Below are 22,938 nucleotides of genomic sequence, written 5' to 3'. Positions count from 1 at the left end.
AAAATTCTATTCTGTTTTTTAGAAACATAATAGAAGTTATTGGAACCATTTCTTGACCCTGTCCCAGGGTCTCTAGAAAATCAAGTCAGCCCTTAGACTCTGCTATTCTGGAGAGGCTTTTATATTAACCACCTTAGGCCCTCTAATGGTAACTACCAACTAAGCTCAGAGGCTGAAGAAAGCTCTCATCTAGAGGTCCTTACTAGAACTGCCTAGGAAGGTGAGCTATCTTACGACAGCCATTCTTGGTTTCTTCCTGTTTTGCAGAAAGATAATACATAGGTCCACTAACACACTGTGGGTAAAGATGAAGCACATCCCCTCTCAGGAGCTTTAGACACTGATGAGAGTATCCTCCATTTGTCTCTTTAGTGTCCTGTCTTCACATATCCAGAGAGCCTCACAACAAATTTCACAGAAAGTTTTATATGAAAGTTAAGTGTGAAATAACCTTGGATCACATACTACTAACAATTGTCATGGTGCAGTGCTTTGATGAGTTAATTTATTCATAATATAAAAGCAAAGATAAATACAATCTAGGTTCCTTTTCAATAATAGTGTATAAAAGGAGAGAAAGTTATAATTTACAACCAATACTTTATCAGAGTTTGTCATACAGTGAAAGTCTAACAAACACTCAAAAAAATTAGCACACTCTGTGGTTTTCAATCTTGTATGGTAACATGAGATTATGACTTTAAAAATTAAAAAACATATTAAATAATAAGTTAGAAGAGGTAACTTACTGGTTTCCCAAATACAACAAAGCAAACAGGTTTAGACAACATAAAGTTTTTGTCAGCTTCATCTTCATTAAATATATCCACAAAAGGATGCTCTTCTGTCTTCTCTTGAGAAGTCATAATGTAAAATACTACAGTAAGAAAGAGTAAGATTGTTAAAGTGCCTAATTTAGGAGGAACAGGAAGGCAGGTTAGGGAGAACTAGACTATTCTGTGAATTTACTTAGCCCAGAAGCCGTTCCACGCCACTAAGAGATGGATTTTGCCAATAATGGCAAATAAGTTAAACTGATCTATTAAAACAATAATAGGTTCATAGTTTGAGACAGAAAGCAAAGGCCAGCTATATGCTATATAAGACAGCTAAAATAAAGTATCTTTGAAAGACTAAATTAAGGAAAAAATACATACATGTATATTTTCACATGTATGTTTTGATGTGTGTATTCTATTAAAGATCAAATTAGTGTACACACAACCAGCCAAACAAAAACCCAATAGCAAGTGCTTTAAAAAATCAAATTAAATATGTTATATGTGTATACACGTATAAATTTGTCAATGGGTATGTGTGTAGGGCCTACTAATGGCTCTAATTAGAAATCGTAATGGAAATGAGAAAATATGTAGAACTGAAAAATAATGAACATAATATATAACAAAATATATAAGCTCACAATTTAAGAAGTTATAAAAAGAAAAATAGAAAAATATATATTAAAAATTAATAAAATAGAAAAACATTATATAAAGAAGGTCAACAAAGCTAAATAGCGGTATTTTGAAGAGATTTACAAATAGAAAACTCTGTCAAGACTGATCAAGAACAGAAGATAGAAGGCACAATTAAACAATATTAGACATTAGTTTTTTAGAGGTGTGTTTTCTCACATCTCAAAACTAAGATTTTCCTACGTTTTCTTTGTTGTTGATTTCTTTCATTATAATCAGAGACTGTTCTCCATATTATATTAATTCTTTGAAATTTGTTGAGTCTTGCCTTATGGCCTACCACATGGTAATTTTCAAAAAAATTGTCTACATCCTTGAAAAGGATACACAATTTATATTTGTTTGATGTAGTGTTCTTTAAATGTTGTTTACATCAAGTTTGTGAATTTTATTGGTTAAATCTTCTATAATGCTTACTGATTTACTGTCTACTTGATCAAACAATATTAGACATAGGAGGAAGGACCACAGAGAAAATAATGTTGCAGATACATAGATAATAAGAGGCTATCATAAAGTTATCCCAAACAAATTTGAAAACTTAGGCAAAATTGACAAATTACTAGAAAAATCAGCTTCTTAAGAAACAGAGAAAACTTGAGTGGTTCTATAACCATTAAGGAAACTGAATCAGTAACTAAAAATCTTCCAATAAGGAAACCAGATGGTTTTATTGAAGTGCTCCAAGTCTTGCAATCTTATAGACACTCTTTCAGAAAAAGGATAAAGTGGAGACTTCTTACTTAATTTATGGCTCTCATATAACCTCCATACCTAAACCAGAGAATAGTGCAAAAAAGCAAAATTATATGCCAACTTCATTCATGAACAAGATTTTTAAAAACCCTAATCAAACTATTAGCAAGTTGAATCTAGCAATATATGAAGAAGATAATAACATCATGGCCAAGTTGGGTTTCCCCAGGAATTCAAGGATGGTTAGTATGAGAAAATTAATTTATCATATTAAAATAAATTTAAGGAGAAAAACTATATGATTATCTTAATAGATGTAGAAATAGTATGAGACAATTCAACACCCTTTAATGTTCAATAAAAGATAAACCTCTTAGCAACTAACAATAGAAGGGAACTTCTTTTATTGATAAAGGGTATGAATGAAAGACACCCCTATATTTAATGATTAAATATTTAAAATGTTCTTTTTAAGACAAAAGAAAGAAAAGTATAATTATTCCCAGTTGATATGACTGTCTACGTAGAAAACCCAAATATGTCACAGATAAATTTTAAGAATTAGTAAGATAATCCAATTTGCTGAATTCAAAATCATTATACAAAATTCAGTTGCATTTCTATATATCAAAAATAGCTAGAAAATTTAACCAAATATATATATGACTTAGCAGTAAAAATATAAAATAAACAGGATTAAATAGTACAAAAGATATACAAGCCCTTTATGGAAAAGTTACAAAACCTTATGAAAATACTTTAATGAATAGACTTGAAAAATGGAACAAAACTTTGTCCCAGTGATCTGGGACATTGTTCACAGAACAATGAAAAATAGATTGGAGGGGGCTATATACTTCCAGGTAAATGCGATATGATTACATTTCTCTGTGGAAGTTAAGAATATTCAAATGGGCTTAATATACCAATATTATTTTAATATGACAATATGAAATAAGATGTAGTAAGAAGTATTACTAGTATATTAAAAAAATTTGAGATGAAAACTTCATGAACTAAAGGGCTGAAATTTCAAGTTTTTAAAAAATACCATCAAAATAAGTAATGCTAGTATAAAATGTAGTTGTAAAGGAGAAAATGCATCTAAACCTCTTAGAGAGATAATGCATTTATTAAGGAGTCTCCGTAAAGCACACTAAAACCAGGGTGATAAGGCCTGGAATGGGGATATCTAGTTGGATGTCTAAGTACCTTGAGTTTTGAACCCCAAGATTACCCCCAAATGCTCTGTATTAACAGAAGTAACCTTCTCATTTATGGAAGAGAGCAGCCTCTCCGTGCCTCACCTGAGGCAGATGCCTCAGAAGACAATGCTCGACTTATACAAGCTTATTTCCCCTCATAGCTTCTAGAGCAGTAACTGGGGTCAAGTGTCAGCCCAGCCCAACTGGGGAGGCACTGGACAGGAAGAAAGGTGTTATGCACCTAAAGAGCTCCGGGGCCTGGCTATGATGTACCAACAGGACCCAGGAGAACAGGCCTCGGAAAGATCTTGAGGGTGTCAGGTGAGGGGAATGCAGACTGGATAGGAGTTTATTGATAGTGGGCTGTCTCCCACGACTCATAGTTTAACATCCTAGCTAGGACACCTGGAGCAAGTCCTAATTCACTGCTCGTAAGGTTACTTGAAGCTTGGAAAAAACCAATGAGGTGCAAATGCCAGAACTGCCTTGACAGGGCACAGAGGGCAGGTGTTAAATACTCACAGAAGTGGCATGTTAAATGGATTTATTATGTTAGGCCAGAGAACCATCAGCCTACTCTGCTCTTTGGGATGGACAGAGGGCACTCTTTTCATTAAGATGTTAAGGAATGAGCTAGTAAGGGAGCGCTGGCATCATTAAGAAGCTCAGTGGTGGCTGTCCTTTTTTGGGCCAGGATTTAAAGTAAGGGAGAGGCCGCTATGATACTGGGTTCTCATGTGTCAGTGGGGATGACGGGGTCTGGAAGAGCAGAGGCCAGGTGGCAGCCCTTAACTGTCAGAAACAAAGTAAGTATAATTACTATAATGGGCAGCAAGCCCAGAATGGCCACAAGCAAGACCCACAGAGATCTGCGGTGATAGTGATAAACCATGGGCACCCCAGGGGTGAGACAGAGGAGCAGTCGATGAAAGTGTTGATTAACTTACATTTCTAAAAACGAAAAAGGGCAAGTGAACCAAAGGCTGATGTCAGCAGCCACAGTGGAAATCATGATTCCTTGTTCATGATTCCAGAGCCCACTGACTGAAGGGACGGCAAGGAGTCCTCGAGGATCTAGCCTACAACTCCATAGCAAGTATTTATAATAGGGATTCCCCAATCCTTCCCTAAGAGAACCTACAACCATTAACCAGAGAAATAGACACTGTGGAAATAGGAATATTCTCCTCTTTCAACAGTTATAGGACACAGGGTCTCAGCTGACATCAATACCAGCAGATCCAAAATGCCATCATAGCCTCGTATTAGAGTGAGGGCAAATGGAGAACCAGTGATAAATGGAACCTTGGCTCAAGTCTGTCTTACAGTGCATCCAAAGGGTCTGAAGGATCACTCGGTGGTTATTTTCCTGGTCCTTGAGTGCATAACAGGGATTGCAGCTGGAAAAACCTTCACAGGGATTCCCTAACTGTGGAATAAGGGCCGCTGTCATTGAAAAGGCCAAGTGGAAGCTCATGAAACTGCACACCTGCTCCTTAGCCTCTGCCCTAGATAAACAATAGTAAGTCATCCTGAATGAAATGGAAGAGTGCTACCCCAAAACTATTTAAAAGATGCATCGTCCTGTTTAATTCTCTAGTCTGAGTTTCTGCAAAAACCAGATCATGGCAGATGATATTGGACCACTGTAAACTTAACTAGGGGCAGCCCCAATTGCAACTGCTGTGCAGAGAACTTTACTAGACGGACACAGCTTCTTATACTTGCTATGTAGCTACTCAGCTGGAAAATGCTTTTTTTTTTTCAATACACATCAAGGAGGAGGATCAGAAGCAGTCTGTATTTACTTAGAACAGTCAGCAGTGGACATTTAGTCTTACCCCGGGAACTCTCCTGCTCTTTGTAACAAATATAGTACAAAGGGGTCTTGTTGATCCACAATATTGACAATATCAGACCCGGTGAGCGGGAAGTAGCAAGTGTTCCGGATGCCCTCCTAAGACGTGTGGGCAGCAGAAAGTGGGAAATAAACCTACAAAGATTCGAGGACCTGTTATATTGGTGAAGTTTTAAAAGGCCAGTGGTCTGGGACATTCTGAGACATTCTCTCCAAGGTAAAGGACAAGTTACTGTACCTTACACCTTCTACCTCTAAAAAAGAGGTGCAATATTTTGTAAGTCTCTTTAGTTTTTGGAGACAGCATGTAGCACATTTGGGAATACTGCTCTGATCCATTTAAGGGGTGACTTGGAAAGCTGTCAGTTTGGAGTGGGACCAAGAGCAAGAGAGAGCTCTGCAGCAGTTTCAGGCTATGGTGCCCGAGGCCTTGCTTCATGGGCCATATACCTGGCCAGATCCCACGATGCTAGAGGTAGCTGTGGTGGTAGGACACCTTTTGGAATCTTAGAATGCCTGGCCATGGGACGTCACACAGAAGTGCCCATCATGAGCTGGGTATGTCAGACAAGTCCTCAAGTTGGGCAGGCACAGCAGTAATCCACTGAATGAGAAAAATGGAACACTGGGATCAGGCCAAATACATTTCATAAGCAAGCAGCCTAGACACCCCCATGTCACCTATCTCTGGCTCACCAATGTCTCTTGGCTTATACCTCATATGGCATTCCCTAGGAACAGCTGATAAAAAAACGAAAAAAAAATCATGGATGAATCACGATATATCGGTGCAAGCTGTAAATGGAATGCTTTCAGACTTTAGTCCCATTCAGGTGTAGCCCTGAGAGATGGTGATTAGGGGAAATCCTCCTGGCGGGTAGGGCTTTAAGCAGTATTCCTAGGTCCTCAATTTGGAGAACAGTGCTGAATGGCTTGGTGCAGGGCCTGGAAGGAGCAAGACTGGATGATAAGAGAAAGAAGAGCTCTGGGGAAGAAGCATGTGAATGGGGCTATGAGAGTGGTGTAACAAACATGATATATGGTGATCCCCAATGAGTCACACCCTTGTATAAGGAGTTACTGCACTGGCAGGTGGAGGTAGTTGCTGCTGCATAATTGGGGGCAGGGAGATATCTGTATTTTTGTGCTTCCTTTTCTTTTAGAAACTGGGACCAGACACCGCCTTGAAGAACCAGTGACAAGGTGTTGGAAATTTAATGTGTGGGGAGGGGAGTGGCTATGAGTGGCACAAAGAGTGGAACGTAGCAGATGTTATTAGTGCCCTGCCCCTATCCACTTGATATGTGCCTTTTCCAGGGATGGCCAGCCCAGCTTCCAAGTGCTGGCATGTGTGATTCTTTGTCTAAGGACTCTTTGTCTAAGGACTCTTTCTAGCTGCCAGAACTTATTCTGCCTGAGCACAGGGCAGACTAGAAGTTACGGGGAATTAATGTCCTGCCATAGCAGCCCTCAACCAATAACTGATGGGAGTTGGTGAATAAATACCCCAGCTCCCTTTCCCCTTACAAGGAATAACTGGGACAGACATCCAAGCATTCCCCAGTGAATTCAGCCCACAGAGAAATTTGCTTGATAATATTCCCTTTATTAGCTTCCTTCCCTTTCCTGCTGTTGTTTGCTAGATTATTGCCCATGTAAACGATTTGTCCTCAAATTTTGTCTCAGGATCTACTTCTGGGTGAACAAAACTAAGACCAGGTTCGAATGAAAGTCCTTAATTATAGTATAACATAATAAGTGAAAACTAAATATTGGAAAACCAGAGTTCTACAGTTATTTTGAGTTGTTATCCTAAATAAAAACATTGTGCAAATACTTAACTCATGTTCAGAAGAGTTGGTTTCCATTATGAAGTGGAACAGAACTAAATATTTTTCCCAGTTAAAAGATCTAAGTCAATGCCAAATGCCAGAACTGACATGGCCATCTTTCCAGTTCTTAATAAAAAGGGTCCCAAACTATGAAAGAAAATGTAAAATAATAAATAATTAAATATTAATTTAAAAAATTTGTAATTTCTCAATTTTGAATTTACAATATAATCCCTAATGCCACATTATGGATTTTAAATTTTAAAGTTTCCTTACACTTATAGCAGTTGAGAAATCCTCTAGCAGTGGGTTCTGCGGTTAACAGGGGGCCCATCTCCTGGGAAACCTAGCACTTCTGCCTAGGCTGGGTTAGCTGTCACTAGAGTACATCTTACATCTCACAGTAGGTGCTCAGTACTTATCTGTAGAATGAAGACATTGATACTTGAAAAGGGAAGTGGGTTTAAAAAGCGGAATTTACGGAGATCCCGAAGTTTAGTTTTGCAAGAAAAGGAACTGGTCTGGGGTCCCCACAGGAGGTGGGATCCCATTCGTGCGACACCAAAATGCATCTGAGCCGTGGGCTCCGACCCCTACTTACCTGGCCGCAGCGGACCCCAGCGGACCCCACCAGCAGGCCTTAGCCGCCTCCCGGGACTCTCTGTGGAGCGGTTGCCAAGGGATCTGCTGAGCGGTTGCCAAGGGAACCCAGAGCTGAGAAGAGCGCAAAGCCTCTCGGGGGGCGGGGCCTCGGGAGGTGGGGCTGTGATTTATTTTCTCATTTTCAATATTCACTTTTGTACCTAATTTTGTATTCATAATTAGAATACACTCTTTTCACAAAAATGGAAGGTGATGATCAAAGAAGGTACATGTATTGTCTATTTATGTTCACGCACATCCAAAGGAAGAAACCTTATTTTAATGCAGAACTACAAAGCCAGTGCTACACTGCACTGCATTACACTCGGCAGTTCATTTTTAGAATTTACAGATGGTTAACCTCGTGCACAAGTATGTGGCAAAGTTGGAAATTTCCAACTTTAGATGATTCAAAAAAAATTGCTTGAACCACACACCCTCTGGACAATGTGGGTTTTGTTGACTCTCCTAAGGGTAAAATAGACAACAAAGAGAGCGAGGGCGGGGGGGAAAACACAGACACTCAGTGAAAGAACGTTGTAGGTTTCCAAGAACTCAAGGGCAGAAGCAGGCAGGGAAAAACAGACCAACTTGGGAATGGATCTATCTGCAACTCTGAGAACCTCTTCAAAAGAAGCAATCCAGTCCCAAAAGATGATCCACTTTTCTAAAGAGAAGGACCAGATAAATGAGAGATTCAACTAAACCAGCAGCTCTTTTCCCCGCCCACTTTTTCTCTTGCCAGTACCAAAGATGGCGCTCTTTGCTTCCTCCCTCGGCAGTACGCAGGTTCTGGGAACCTCTACACGACCTCTCTATGGTGCACCCTCCAGCCCCGCCCCCTCCGTGCCTGGGGCTGGGCTTGCCTGGAGGTGGGGCGTAGGATCCGGAAACACTTAAGCAGTATTAGTTGGTCGTCTATGTATTTATCGGCCAGACGGTGTTTTTCCCGGCTGAAGCTGGGGTGCAGGGTCTGAGACGTCTTCTCTTCGAGTCTCCTGGGGCAGTCCAGAGGCTGCTACAACCTGGGCCGCGGCCTGGGTCCCTGCCGTGGGGGCCCCCATTAGCTCGGGCCATGCCCGCAGCCGCCGCCCCCATTATCAGCTCGGTTCAGAAACTGGTCCTGTACGAGACTAGAGCTGTGAGTACTCTGCGCAGTGGAGCGCGGGCGGCAGGATGGCGGCCGAGTAGGTGTGGGGCAGAGGCAGCATTTCCCCCCCAGCCCCCCCATTTTCCCAATTCCCTAATCCCAGCGGCGGGAATATGCCTGAGGGGGCTTCGCCCAGTTATCGCACCCAGGGCTTTTGCACGTGAACATTTCCACTTAAAAGCCACGGTCGGAACACACTGGCAACAGGTGTTTGTGGTATCTCAGTAACTGTTAATGAGGTTTTATACGAGTTACTGAAATTCTTTGCAACTTTCAGGAAGTCTTAAGAGTTCTACAGTTCACTGGTTACAATACAGGCAGGGGTATGGAGAATGTTTTTGACCTGTGAATCAGTAACTTGTCTGTTTTCCTAGTCCGTGGCATAGCATCGCTATGATTTATGTTAATTACGTGCGCTTTTATTGCTGACATTTTTGGTTCTCTTTATTTGAAAGGAAAGAAAAACTCTGTTTAAAGACAGTTGATTTGTTGGGGTAACATTATTTTGCTTTTCTCTTGACTTTTTTCCAACACATTTTATTTTGTTTTATTACTTCAAATTGCCATGAAAATAGTTGCTAGTAGAATAAGCAGATTCGTTTTTATGTTTAGGTTACTAGTTCCCTAAAATTTAGGGAATGGTGTTTATAGACATACGTACTTTGTCGTTTGTGTGGTTGGAAAATAAAGTATACTTTTTTAAATTGGGGTAACAGTGATATTAGGGTCTCTGTTTAAATTACACTTTATGGTAACAAGATTGCATGTGCTGGAAACGTGCACAGTACTCTTCCTTGTGCTATAGAGTGTCTTATAAGGCACAGTCAGTGGAACTTGGGTTGTCTCTACTAGATAGAAGAGTATAAGAAGGTACTTATCCTAACAGTTTCTCGGTTATAACAGGGTCCTAATTGCTTGTCTGCCTCAGGTCATCATTAGTGTAGAAACACTGTTGACTCTAAATTAGTTTTGGTGACAACTTCATTTGATTAGATCCAGACCAGAAGATGAAATTACCTAATATACTGTATTTGCAAATATCTTCAGTTGTCCTCTGAGGAGAGCTGTATAGAAGTATCATTTTGAAACAAAACCTTCTGCTTTCTGTACAAGTGCTGATAAATGTCCCTAGGTAGAAACATACCTACTATATTTAAAACACAGAAATTTCAGCCCATTAATAAGCTGAACATTCATGAGGACTGGCTGAGATGTGAGTGTTCTTTCTAAAGCACAATTTATATTATAGGGCTTTTCTGCTCAGAACCCTTCAGTGGCTCCCATTCTGAGGAGAGTAAACTCTGTATCTCTTAGTTGCCTGTTTAGTTACTGGCAACTAAATAGATCCTAGGCATTAAAAACAAATGGTAGCAGGTTGTATTAATGAGACTAATAGCTAATGCTTTTGGAAGAGTTCTATGCCAGGCACTGGTCAAAGCACTCTACGTACTTTATTATTTAATCCTCATAAAACTTCTAAGGGGCAAATGTTGTTGCTATTCCTGTTATTATTTGGTGAAGAAGAAAAATGAGGCAAAACAGGTTAGGACGGTGCTGTTGAATAGTGTGGGCTGGCAGCTGGTGCCAGGCATAGATAGTTTGTAACTGAATGGCAACAAATTGCATATAGAAATTGAGAGTGATTAGAAACTTTTACAGCAATTTGACAGAGTAATTGTATTTCAGATGAATCAGCTAAACATTGGGTTTATGGTTTATGTGTTTGGCTTTCTGTTTTTAGCTTTGTCATAGAAATTTCAAGCAAATACAAAGTAAACAGAATAGTATAATAAACTCCCATCTAGCCATCACCCAGCTCCAAAATTACCAACATTCTGTCATCCTCTATTATCTGTAACTTGTTCCACTTCCCACCCACAACTTATTATTTTATATGGTTCTTTTTCTTTAAAATTTATGTAAATCGAAATGCACAAATCTAAGCTATAGAATTCGGACAGAAGTATACATGTGTTAACCACACGCTTATGTTGCTGCGGAAAGTTCCCTTGTGTCCCTATCCAGTCAACTGCCCCCTTTCCCGTCCTGGCAACTAATATTCTGTTTTTTAAATGTTAGATTAGATATGCCTGTTCAAGAATTTTATATGAATGGAATTGTACAGTACACACTCATCTAGTGTCTTTTGCTCAGCATAATGTCTTTGAGGTTCATCCATGTTGTTGTGTGTATCAGTAGTTTGTTTCTTCTTATTGAATAGTTGTCCATTGTATACATATTCCACAATTTGTTTATATGTTTTCCCTATTGACTTAGACTGTTTCCACATTTAGACTGTTGTTAATAAGCCAGCTGTGAACATTCTTGAACAGTTATATTTGTAGACATATGTTTTCACTTCTCCTGGGTAAATACCTCTAAATGAAATTGCTGGTCATAGGATTGATGTTAGGTGGTTGCACCATTTCACACTCCCATCAGCAAGGTATAAAAGTCTCCATTGCTCCATATCATTGCTGGCATTTAGTGTTGTCAGTCTTTTTAGTTTTAGTTATTCTAGCGGTGTATAATGGCATCTTATTATGGTTTTAATTTGCATTCCCCTAATGACTAGTGATGTTGAGCATCATTTCATGTACTTATTGGCTATTTTTATATCTTCCTTTTTGAAGTGTCTGTTCAAGTCTTTTGCCCACTTTAAAAAATTAGACTGCCTTTTTATTATTGATTTGTAGGAGTTCTTTATATATTATGGAATCAAGTCCTTCATGATATATGTATTGTGAATATTTTCTTTCAGTCAGCGGCTTGCCTATACATTTTATTAATGATCTTTTTCTCAGTTTTATTGAGGTATAATTGACAAAATTGTAAGATATTTAAGGTGTGCAATGTGATGATTTTATGTATATATATAAAATTTTATATACATATATACACATTGTGTTAGTAATCTGTTGATGAACAGAAGTTTTTAATTTCAATGAAGTATAATTTATCAGTTTTTTTCTTTCATAGTTATTGCTTTCTGTGTCCTACCTAAGAAACCTTTGCCTACTCCCTGAGCACAAAGATATTTTCCTATGTTTCCTCTAAAAGATTTATACGTTTACCTTTACTTTTAGGGGTGTGTTTCATATTAAATTAATTTTGTGTATGGTGTGATGCAGGGATTGCATTACTTATCTATTGTGGTGTAACAAATTACCTCCAAGCTTAATGGCTTTAAACAATAGCAAAGGGGCTTCCCTGGTGGCACAGTGGTTGAGAATCTGCCTGCCAATGCAGGGGACACGGGTTCGAGCCCTGGTCTGGGAGGATCCCATATGCCGCGGAGCAACTGGGCCCGTAAGCCACGACTACTGAGCCTGCGCGTCTGGAGCCTGTGCTCCGCAACAGGAGAGGCTGAGATAGTGAGAGGCCCGCGCACCGCGATGCGGAGTGGCCCCCGCTCGCGGCAACTAGAGAAAGCCCTCGCACAGAAACGAAGACTCAACACAGCCAAAAATAAATAAATAAATTTATTTTAAAAAAATATATATATATAAACAATAACAAACATTTCATATTTCACAGTTTCAGTAGATTGGGAATCTGGGTGTGACTTAGCTGAGAGCTTCTTACTCAGGATCTCATGAAGTTGCAGATGTCAGGTGGGCTACAGTCCTCTAGACTGGGCTGGAGGATTTACTTCCAATATGGCTCACTCACATGCTTGGCAGTTGAGCTGGTTGTTGACAAGAGGCTTCAGTTCCTCACCTAATGGGCATTTCCATAGGACTCCTTGAGTGTCCTTATGATGTGGTAGCTGGATTTGTCCAGAAAGAATGATCCAAGAGAAAGAAGGGCGAAGCTGCAATGTCTTTTGTGACCTAGCCTCAGAAGTCACACGCCGTCATTTCTGCAATATCCTATTGTTCATGCAGACCAGCCCTGTTCTGTGGCAGGGGACTATACGAGGTCATGAATACCAAGAGATGAGAGTCTTTAAGGGTTCTTGGAGGCTGGCAACCACAGGGATTGAGGTTCACTTTTTTCCATACATCAATTGTCCAGCCTCATTTGTTGAAAAGATTATCCTTTATTTTATTGAATTTTTTGGTATTCTTGTGAAAAATTAGTTGAAGAAATGTGAATTGATTCCTAAACTCTCTATTTTGTTCCATTGATCCATTTGTTCTTCTTTATGGCATTTCCACCTTGTCTTGCTTATTATGGTTTTATAATAAGTGTTGAGATCAGGAAGTGTAAGTTTTCCAACTTTATTTTTTTCCGAAGTTGCTTTGCCTCTTCTAGATCCTATGCATTTCCATATGAATTTTACAATCAGCTTATCAATTTATAATAAAAAGCCTGTTGGGATTGTGATTTGGATTTCATTGAATCTATAAATCAGATTTGGGGAGAACTGGATCTTGATAATATTGAATCTTTCAATTCATGGTGTATTTCTCCATTTAATAGGTCTTTACTTTTTCTCAGCAATATGTTGTAGTTTTCAGTGTAGAAGTTTTATACGTCTTTAAAAAACCTATTCCTAAGTATTTTATGAACTTTTATACTACTGCAAATGGAATTTTAAATTTGATTTAACAATTGATCATTGCTAGTATATAGAAATTGCTTTTTATATATTGATCTTATATCCTGAAACCTTGCTAAACTCACTGTGTTGAGAAGCTGGAGCTGGTGTATTGAATTAAGAATATGCAGATTATGGCTTGCTGAATGAGGGGGCAGAAGCCATCCACAGGGGTTTGGCAGGTAGCTGTCTCAGTATCTGAGCTCTCACTCTGGGGACATGAAACCATGAGCTTGTTTTGATTGAAGGCATAGTTCGAATACATCCACACAAAGGAAGTAGAGTCACAGAATTTATTACTTATATATCTCAGAAATGTTGGGGGGAGGCACAGTGAACCGGGGGAAGGGCAGTCCTCCATCTCAGTTCACAAGCAAACAGGAGATAGAAAGCAGGGTAGCAAGCACCTAGTACATTTAAGGTGGTTGGGGTAGAGGTCACTAACTTTTTGAGGGCTTAGCTCTAAGTGACTGTTTTTAAAAGGTGCCCTGGGAAAAGCAAAGCAGGAATTTATGGCAGGACTCCGAAGCTTGGTGTTTATCTAAATGTCCACACTGTTGGTATGAGCAGGGTAGAACACTGTAAAATGCCTAGGCAGCAACTCAAAATAGTGTTTTTTCTCATCACACTCACTTATTCTAGTAGCTTTTTTTGTCATTTCCTTAGCATTTTCTACATGAATATTTCTATCATTTAGGAAGAGGAACACTTCTTCCTTCCCAGTCTGGATGCTTTTTATTTATTTTTTTCTTGTCTTATGACCCTGGCTAGGACTTCTAGTACAAAGTTGAATAGAAGTGGTGAGAGCAGACATTTTCTTGTTTTGTTCCTGATGTTAGAGGAAAAGTATTCAGTCTTTCACCATTAAGTGTGATGTTAGCTGTAGATTTTCATAGATGCCCTTTATCAGGTTGAGGAAGATTTCTTTCCGTTACTAGTTTGCTGAGAGGTTTTTTAAAAATTTTATTTTATTTAAAAAAGTTTTTTAATGAGTATACTATTTTGTTGACATTTAAATTTCACCAACAATGAGCTCAAGTATATGCTGGCCGTATGTTCAGATTTTTGAAATAAAGATAAAGGAACAGACAGCTTTAATGGTGCAATGTATTTAACACTGCACAATATATTCAACAAATAGAGACAATCTGGTGGGGTGGTTTAACTATATAACTATACACTTAGGAGCACAAGTATAGGGGCAAGCCCTGCTATTGGAGGAAAAACCCACCATTCAGGACTGAACAGAGGTCCTTGGTTGCTGACAGAATCTCCCCTTGACTTCAGACTTCAGACAAACCAAGGAGTCTGTCAGTATACAAAAACCACTGAATTCAGGACAAACAGGATAGATTGCCAAGAGCCAGCTCGGATTGTGAGCTGGGTTAGCTGGAGGCTGGAAGTGTTGCAGGTGAAGTCCAGGATCTGTAGATTAGAGCAGCAGACTTCTAAAAAATTCTTGTTTCCAAATAAGTTCCTAAGATGCTTTTCCCAAACAGGAGGAGGTCTTTTTTTTTAAAATCATGAATAGATGTTGAAATTTGTTACATGTTTTTTCTGCATCTGTATATGGCATTTCCTTTCTTTGCTTAGTATGGTGGATTACGTTAATTCATTTTCAAATGTTAAAAAAAAAACCTTGAGTTTTTTTTGTTTGTTTTGTTTTTTGGTATATATTACTTGGTCATGCTGTGTTATTGTCTTCATATATTGCTAGACTCTATTTGCTAATACTTTGTTAAGGATTTTAACCTTTATGGTCAAGCTTTTGATTTATCATTTTCTTTAACATCTTTGTCTGATTTTGGTGTCATGGTAACTCTGGCATCATAAAATGAGTTGAAGTGTTCCTTCCTCTGTTTTCTGAAAGTGGTTGTGTAAGATTGGTATAGTCGATTTACAATGTTATATTAGTTTCAGGTGTACAACATAGTTATTCTATATTTTTATAGATTATATTCCATTTAAACTTATTATAAAATATTGGCTATATTCCCTGTGCTATACAATATATCCTTGTGGCCTATTTATTTTATATATACTAGTTTGTACTTCTTAATTCCCTACCACTATCTTGCCCCTCCCCCCTTTCCTCTCCCCACTGGTAACCACTAGTCTGTTCTCTATATCTGTTTGAGTCTGTTTCTGTTTTGTTATATTCATTCGTTTGTCTTATTTTTTAGATTCTACATATAAGTGATAACATATAGTGTTTGTCTTTCTCTGTCTGACTTATTTCACTAAGCATAATACCCTCCAGGTGCATCCATGTTGTTGCAAATGGCAAAATTTCATTCTTTTTTATGGCTGAGTAATATTCCATTTTACACACACACACACACACACACCCCCCACATCTTTATTCATTTGTTGATGGACACTTAGGTTGCTTCTGTATCTTGGCTATTGTAAATAATGCTGCTGTGAACATTGGGGTGCATTATCTTTTCAAATTAGTGTTTTTGTTTTCTTCAGATATATACCCAGGAGTGGAATTGCTGGGTCATATGGTAGTTCTATTTTTAGTTTTCTGAGGAACCTCCAAACTGTTTTCCATAGTAGCTGCACCAATTTACATTCCCACCAACAGTGTAAGAGGGTTCTTTTTTCTCCACATCCTCACCAATTTGTGTTCTTTTTGATGATAGCCATTCTGACAGGTATGAGGTGATATCTCATTGTGGTTTTGATTTGCATTTCTCTCATGATTAGCATCTTTTCATGTGCCTGTTGGCTGTCTGTATATCTTCTTTGGAAAAATGTCTATTCAGGTCTTTTGCCCATTTCTAATCAGGCTGTTTGTTTTTTTAATATGGAGTTGTATGAGCTGTTTGTATATTTTGGATATTAACCCCTTATCAGTCATATTATTGGCAGATACTTCCTCCTATTCAGTAGGTTGTCTTTTCATTTCATTGATAGTGTCCTTTGCTGTGAAAAGCTTTTAAGTTCAGTTAGGTTCCATTTGTTTATTTTTGCTTTTGTTTCCTTTGCCTTAGGATAAAGATCCAAAAAAATATTGCTGCCTATGTTTTCTTCTAGGAGTTTTATAGTCTCTGGTTTTATATATAAGTTGAGAATCCATTTTGAGTTTATTACTGTATGTGGTGTGAGAAAATGTTCTAATTTCATTCTTTTTCATGTAGCTGTCTAGTTTTCCCAGCACCCCTTATTGAAGAAACTATCTTTTCTCCATTTTATATTCTTGCCTCCTTTGTCATAGATCAATTGACCGTAAGTGCATGGGTTTATTCCTGGGCTCTCTGTTCCATTGATCTATGTGTCTGTTTTGATTATTGTAGCTTTGTAGTATAGTCTGAAGTTAGGGCAACTGATACCTTCAGCTTTGTTCTTTTTTCTCATGATTGCTTTGGCAATTCGGGGTCTTTTGTGGTTCCATATAAATTTTAGAATTATTTGTTCTAGTTCTGTGACAAATGTCATGGGTATTTTGATAGAGATTGCATTAAATCTGTAGATTGCTTTCAGTAGTATGGTCACTTTAACAATATTAATTCTTCCAGTCCATGAATATAAGATACCTTTCCATTACTTTGTATTATCTTTAATTTCGTTCATCAATATTTATAGTTTTGAGAGTATAGGTCTTTCATCTCCTTGGTTAAGTTTATTTAACCCTAAGTATTTTATTTTTTTGATGTGAATTTAAACAAGGTTGTTTTCTTGCTTTCTCTTTCTGATAGATCATTATTAGTGTATAAAAAAGTAACAGATTTCTGTGTATTAATCTTGTATCCTGCAACTTTACTGAATTCATTTATTGTTTCTAATAGCTTTTTGGTGGAGATGTTAGGGTTTTCTGTATATAGTATCATGTCATCTGCAAATAGTGACAGTTTTACTTTCTCCCTTCCAATTTGGATGCCTTTTATTTCTTTTTCTTGTATAATTGCTGTGGCTAGGACTTCCAATACTATGTGGCAAGAGTGGGCATCTTTGTCTTGTTCCTGATCTTAGAGGAAAAATTTCAGCTTTTCCCTGTGAGTATGATGTTAGCTGTGGGTTTGTCATAAATTGCTTTTCTATGTTGAGATATATTCCATCTGTGTGAACTTTGATTACAATTATTACCATGAAAAGGTGTTGAATTTTGTCAGATGCTTTTTTTGCATCTATTGAGATGATCAGGTGATTTTTATCCTTTGTTTTGTTAATGTGATGTATCACATTGATTGATTTGTGGATATTGAACCACCTTGCATCCCTGGAATAAATTTCAGTTGATCATATGTCTGATCCTCTTTATGTATTGTTGAATTCGGTATTTTGTTGAGGATTTTTGCATGTATATTCATCAGACATATTAGCCGGTAATCTTCTTTTCTTTTCTTTTTTTCTTGTAGTGTTGTTGTCTGATTTCAGTATCATAGAATGAATTTGGGATTATTCCATTCTCTTCAATTTTTTGAATCATTTGAGAATGCTAGGTATTAGCTCTTTATATGTTTGGTAGAATTCCCTTGTAAAGCCATCTAGCCCTGGACTTTTGTCTCCTTGGAGGTTTTTCTTTTATTACAAATTCATTTTTACTACTGTGATCCGTCTTTTCAGATTGCCTATTTATTCCTGATTCAGTCTTGGAAGAGTGTACGTTTTTAGAAATTTCTTCTAGGCTGTCCAATTTGTTAACATATAAATGTTTGTAGTAGTATTCTCCTAAGATTTTTTTGTATCTCTGTGATATTGGTTGTTATTTCTCATCTTTCATTTCTAATTTTGTTTGGGTCCTGTGGTTTTTTTTTTTCTTGATGAGCCTGGCTAAAGGCTTATCAATTCTGTTTATCTTTTCAAAGAAACAGCTCTTGTTTTCATTGATCTTTTCTTCTTTTTTTTTGTTTGTCTCTATTTCATCTCTGATCTTTATTATTTCCTTCCTTCTGCTGACTTTGAGCTTTGTTCTTTTTTCCCTTATTCCTTTAGATGGTAGGTTAGGTTGTTTATTTGAGATTTTTCTTGTTTCTTAGGTAGACCTGTATTGCTGTAAACTTCCCTCTTAGGACTGCTTTTGCTGCGTGCTGTAGATCTTGGAAAGTTGTGTTTTTATTTTCATTTGTCTCGGGGTACTTTCTGATTTCCTCTTTGATTTCTTCATAGACTCATTGACTCATTGGTTTTTTAGTAGCAGGTTGTTTAGTCTCCATGTGTTTGTGTTTTTCCCGTTTTTCTTCCTGTACTTCATTTCTAGTTTCCTACTGTTGTGTCTGGAAAAAATGCTTGATATAATTTTTGTCCACTTAAATTTGTTGAGACTTGTTTTGTGGCCTAGAATGTGGTCTGTCCTGGAGAGTGTTCCATGTGCAGTTGAAAAGACTGTGTATTTTGCTGGTTTTGGATGCAAATTCCTGTGGATATCTATTAATTTCAAAGGGTCTAATGTGTCATTTAAGACTACTGTTTCCTTATTGATTTTTTTGTCTGGATGATCTGTCCATTGATGTAAGTGGGGTGTTAAAGTCCCCTACAACTAGTGTATTATTGTCAATTTCTCCTTTTATGTCTGTTAATATTTGCTTTATATATTTAAGTGCTCCTATGTTAGGTGAATATATGTTAATGAATGTTATATCCTCCCTTGTATTGATCCCTTTATCGTTATATAATGCCCTTCTTTGTCTTTTGTTATAGACTCTGTTTCAAAGTCTGTTTCTATTTTGTCTGATATGAGTATTACTACCCCAGCTTTCTTGTTTTCATTTGCATGAAATATTTTTCCAGCTGTTCATTTTCAATCTGTGTGTTTCTTTAGCTCTGAAGTGAGTGTCTTGTGGGCCTCATATGGATGGGTCTTGTTTTTTAATCTGATCAGGCACCCTGTGTCTTTTGATTGGAGCATTTAGTCCATTGACTTTTTTTTTTGTTTTTTTTTTTTTTAATTTTTTTGCTGTGTTGGGTCTTTGTTGCTGCGCACGGGCTTTCTCTAGTTGAGGTGAGTGGGGGCTACTCTTCATTGCGGTGTGTGGACTTCTCATTGAGGTGGCTTCTCTTGTTGCGGAGCACAGGCTCTAGGTGCACAGGCTTCAGTAGTTTGGGCACACAGGCTCAGTAGTTGTGGCTCGCAGGCTCTAGAGCGCAGGCTCGGTAGCTGTGGTGCTTGGGCTTAGTTGCTCCGCGGCATGTGGGATCTTCCCAGACCAGGGCTCGAACCCGTGTCTCCTGCCTTGGCAGGTGGATTCTTAACCACTGCGCCACCAGGGAAGTCCAGTCCATTGACATTTTTTTTAAAAATTAATTAATTAATTTATTTTTGGCTGTGTTGGGTCTTCGTTTCTGTGCGAGGGCTTTCTCTAGTTGTGGCAAGCGGGGCTACTCTTCATCACGGTGTGGGGGCCTCTCACTATCGTGGCCTCTCTTGTTGCAGAGCACAGGCTCCAGACCCACAGGCTCAGTAGTTGTGGCTCACGGGCCTAGTTGCTCTGCGGCATGTGGGATCTTCCCAGACCAGGGCTCGAACCCGTGGCCCCTGCATTAGCAGGCAGATTCTCAACCACTGCGCCACCAGGGAAGCCCAAGTCCATTGACATTTAAAGTGATTATTGATAAGTTTGTACTTCCTGCCATTTTGTTACTTGTTTCTGGTTGTTTTTGTAGTTCTTCTCTCTTCTTTTCTTCTTTTAGTTTCTTCCCTTGTGGTTTGATAGTGTCTTTAGTGGTATGCTTGTGTTTCTTTCTTGATCATTTTTATGTATCTATTGTAGGTTTTTGATTTGTGGTTACCATGTGGTTCATATATGTTGACATATTGACTATATCTACTTGTTTTAAACTGGTAGTTATTTAAGTTCAAACACATTCTAAAGGTCTATATATTTTTACTCTTCTTCCCACGTTTTGTGTTTTGATGTCATGTTTTATATCTTCATGTTTATCCCTTAACTGTTTGTTGTAGTTATAGTTGATTTCACAATTTTTTTTGTCTTTTAATCTTTATACTAGCTTATTTAAGTGATTGATCCACAGTCTTTACTATATATTTCTTTCCTATTGTGATTTTTTTCCTTTCTTATAGATTCTTACTTGTTGTAGCCTTTTCTTTTCCACTTAGAGAAAACCCTTTAACATTTTTTTTAGGGTAGGTTTAGTATTGATGAACTGTTTTAGTTTTTGCTTGCCTAAGAAGTCCTTTATCTCTCCTTCAATTCTGAATGATAATCTTGCTGGGTAGATTATCCTCAGTTACAGGTTTTTCTTTTTCAGCATTTAAAATATATAATGCAACTCCCTGTGGCCTGCAAAGTTTATGCAGGAAAATCAGCTGATAATCATATCGGATTTCCTTTGTGTGTGACTCCTTGTTTTTCTCTTAGTACCTTTAGAATTTTCTTTTTTTCTTTAACTTTTGCCATTTTAATTGTGATATGTCTTGGTGTGGGTCTCTTTGGCTTCATCTTTTTGGGGACTCTGTGATTCCTGTGCCTGGATATCTGTTTCTTCTTCAAGTTCAAGAAATTTTCAGTCAATTTCATCAAATACATTTTTTAAAAAAGATTTATTTATTATTTATTTTTTTAAAATTTATTTTTGGCTGCATTGGGTCTTAGTTGTAGCATGTGGGATCTTCGTTGAGGCATGTGGGATCTTTCATTGTGGCGCGCGGGCTCTTTGCAGCACGTGGGCTTCTCTCTAGTTGTGGCATGCGGGTTTTCTCTTCTCTAGTTGTGGCACGCAGGCTCCAGGGTGTGTCAGCTCTGTAGTTGTGGTGTGCAGGTTCCAGAGCAGATGGGCTCTGTAGTTTGTGGCACGCAGCCTCTCTAGTTGAGGCATGCCAGCTCAGTAGTTGTGGCACATGGGCTTAGCACCGCGCTGCATGTGGGATCTTAGTTCCCTGACCAGGGATTGAACCCGTGTCCCCTGCATTGTAAGGCGGATTCTTTACCACTGGACCACCAGGGAAGTCCCTCAAATACATTTTTGACCCCTTTCTCTCTTTTCCTCTGGCACCTCTATAATGTGAATATTTGTACACTTGATGTTGTTTCAGAGGTTCCTTAAACTGTTTTCATTTTTTTTTTTTAGCCCAGTTTGCTTTTTTTTTTTTTAAAGAAATTCACGTTCTTTTATTTATTTATTTATTTATTTATGACTGTGTTGAGTCTTCGTTTCTGTGCGAGGGCTTTCTCTAGTTGCGGCAAGTGGGGACCACTCTTCATCGCGGTGCGCGGGCCTCTCACCATCGCGGCCTCTCTTGTTGCGGAGCACAGGCTCCAGACGCGCAGGCTCAGTAATTGTGGCTCACGGGCCCAGTTGCTCCGTGGCATGTGGGATCTTCCCAGACCAGGGCTCGAACCCGTGTCCCCTGCATTGGCAGGCAGATTCTCAACCACTGCGCCACCAGGGAAGCCCCCTGTTTTCATTTTTTAAATTTGCTTTTTTTTTTTTTTTACTTCCTAGATTGGGTGATTTGCATTATACTATATTCCAGATCACTTATGCGTCCTTCTGCATCATCTAGTCTGCTGTTAATTCCTTTTAGTGTTTTTCAGTTATTATATTCTTTTGTTCTGACTGGTTTTCTTTTTATATTTTCTAGTTCCATGTTAAAATTCTCAGTTTGTTCATCTATTCTTTTCCCTAGTTCAGTTAGCATTCTTATTACTAATAGTTTGAACTCTTTGTCTGGTAAATTACTTACCTGTGTTTCTTTAGTTGTTTTTTGTGTTTTTTTCCCTCGTTCTTTTATTTGAAAGAAATTCCTCTATCTTCTCATTTCACTTAACTTTCTCTGCCCTATGAAATTAGGTGAAATAGTTACCTAGCCTGGTATTGAATGGTGTCCTTTTGTGGGAGTGTCCCTGTACAGTCTGCATGTACCCAGTGGCTTTGGTGCGAGAACTAGATATGTTGTGAGCATGAGTCATGTCTTCCCCCATGGTGTGCTGGTAGCTATCACCTTGGTAAGAGGTGGGCCTGGGGATGGAGGGGTTGGAGCCACAGCCAAGTGTGAACCAGGGCTTCTCTCTGCTCATTGGCCTACACCACCCAATCGGTGGTGGGGTCAGATCCCAAGTTGCTGGAGGGTCAAGTCTGAGCTGGTTCTGTTGCCTCTAAGTGTGTGCTCTCCCCCCTTCCAGCTTTGGCACCTTCACCCCAGAGGGGAGCAGTGCTGGAGAAAGTGGGGCCAGAGTGGGTGCCTGCTGTAGGCCAGGGCACACTAGGGCAGTCTCAGCACAGCAGTCAGAGTTCCATATTGCTTCCAATTTTTTGCCTCCACGAGCACCAGGAGTGGCTGCCCTTGTCCCATTCAGATGTCCTGCTGGTCCAAGCTGGCTCTGTCCCCCAGAGTTGCACACTCTCCTCAGTTGCAGCAACCTTTACCCTGGTGTTCCATAGAGCAAGAGAGTCTGGAGCCAGTGCTTAGCTCAGGCCAGCGCGCGGTCGTGGGAAGCTGGCCAGAATCCTGGTCAGTTTCAGTCTGCTTCCTCTGCCTTGTTTCAGGAGTAAGCGAGCATGTGTGTGCTCTTCACAAGTGGAGTCTAGGTTTTTACAGCCCTGCTGTCAGTCCCACTGGTTTTCAAA

General features: G+C 38.8%; 2 protein-coding genes across 2 annotated transcripts in view; one reads left to right on the top strand and one right to left on the bottom strand.

Annotated features, from left to right (window-relative positions):
- The window catches only part of AK9 (adenylate kinase 9), a 117,850-nt gene extending 110,115 nt beyond the window's left edge, over positions 1-7,735 (bottom strand). The window contains exons 1-2 of the mRNA XM_036871935.1: positions 7,671-7,735; positions 750-877 (exon numbers count right to left, since the gene is read on the bottom strand). Of these exons, the coding sequence (XP_036727830.1) occupies positions 750-866 (117 nt within the window). The 5' untranslated portion in view covers positions 867-877; positions 7,671-7,735. The remainder of the gene's footprint in view (positions 1-749; positions 878-7,670) is intronic.
- An 841-nt stretch (positions 7,736-8,576) lies between these two features.
- FIG4 (FIG4 phosphoinositide 5-phosphatase) overlaps positions 8,577-22,938 on the top strand; it is a 127,755-nt gene continuing 113,393 nt past the window's right edge. The window contains exon 1 of the mRNA XM_036872062.1: positions 8,577-8,852. Within this exon, the coding sequence (XP_036727957.1) occupies positions 8,787-8,852 (66 nt within the window). The 5' untranslated portion in view covers positions 8,577-8,786. The remainder of the gene's footprint in view (positions 8,853-22,938) is intronic.

This window comes from Balaenoptera musculus, chromosome 12, assembly GCF_009873245.2.
Source record: "Balaenoptera musculus isolate JJ_BM4_2016_0621 chromosome 12, mBalMus1.pri.v3, whole genome shotgun sequence".
NCBI lineage: Eukaryota > Metazoa > Chordata > Mammalia > Artiodactyla > Balaenopteridae > Balaenoptera > Balaenoptera musculus.
This window is presented reverse-complemented; position numbering and strand designations above follow the sequence as displayed.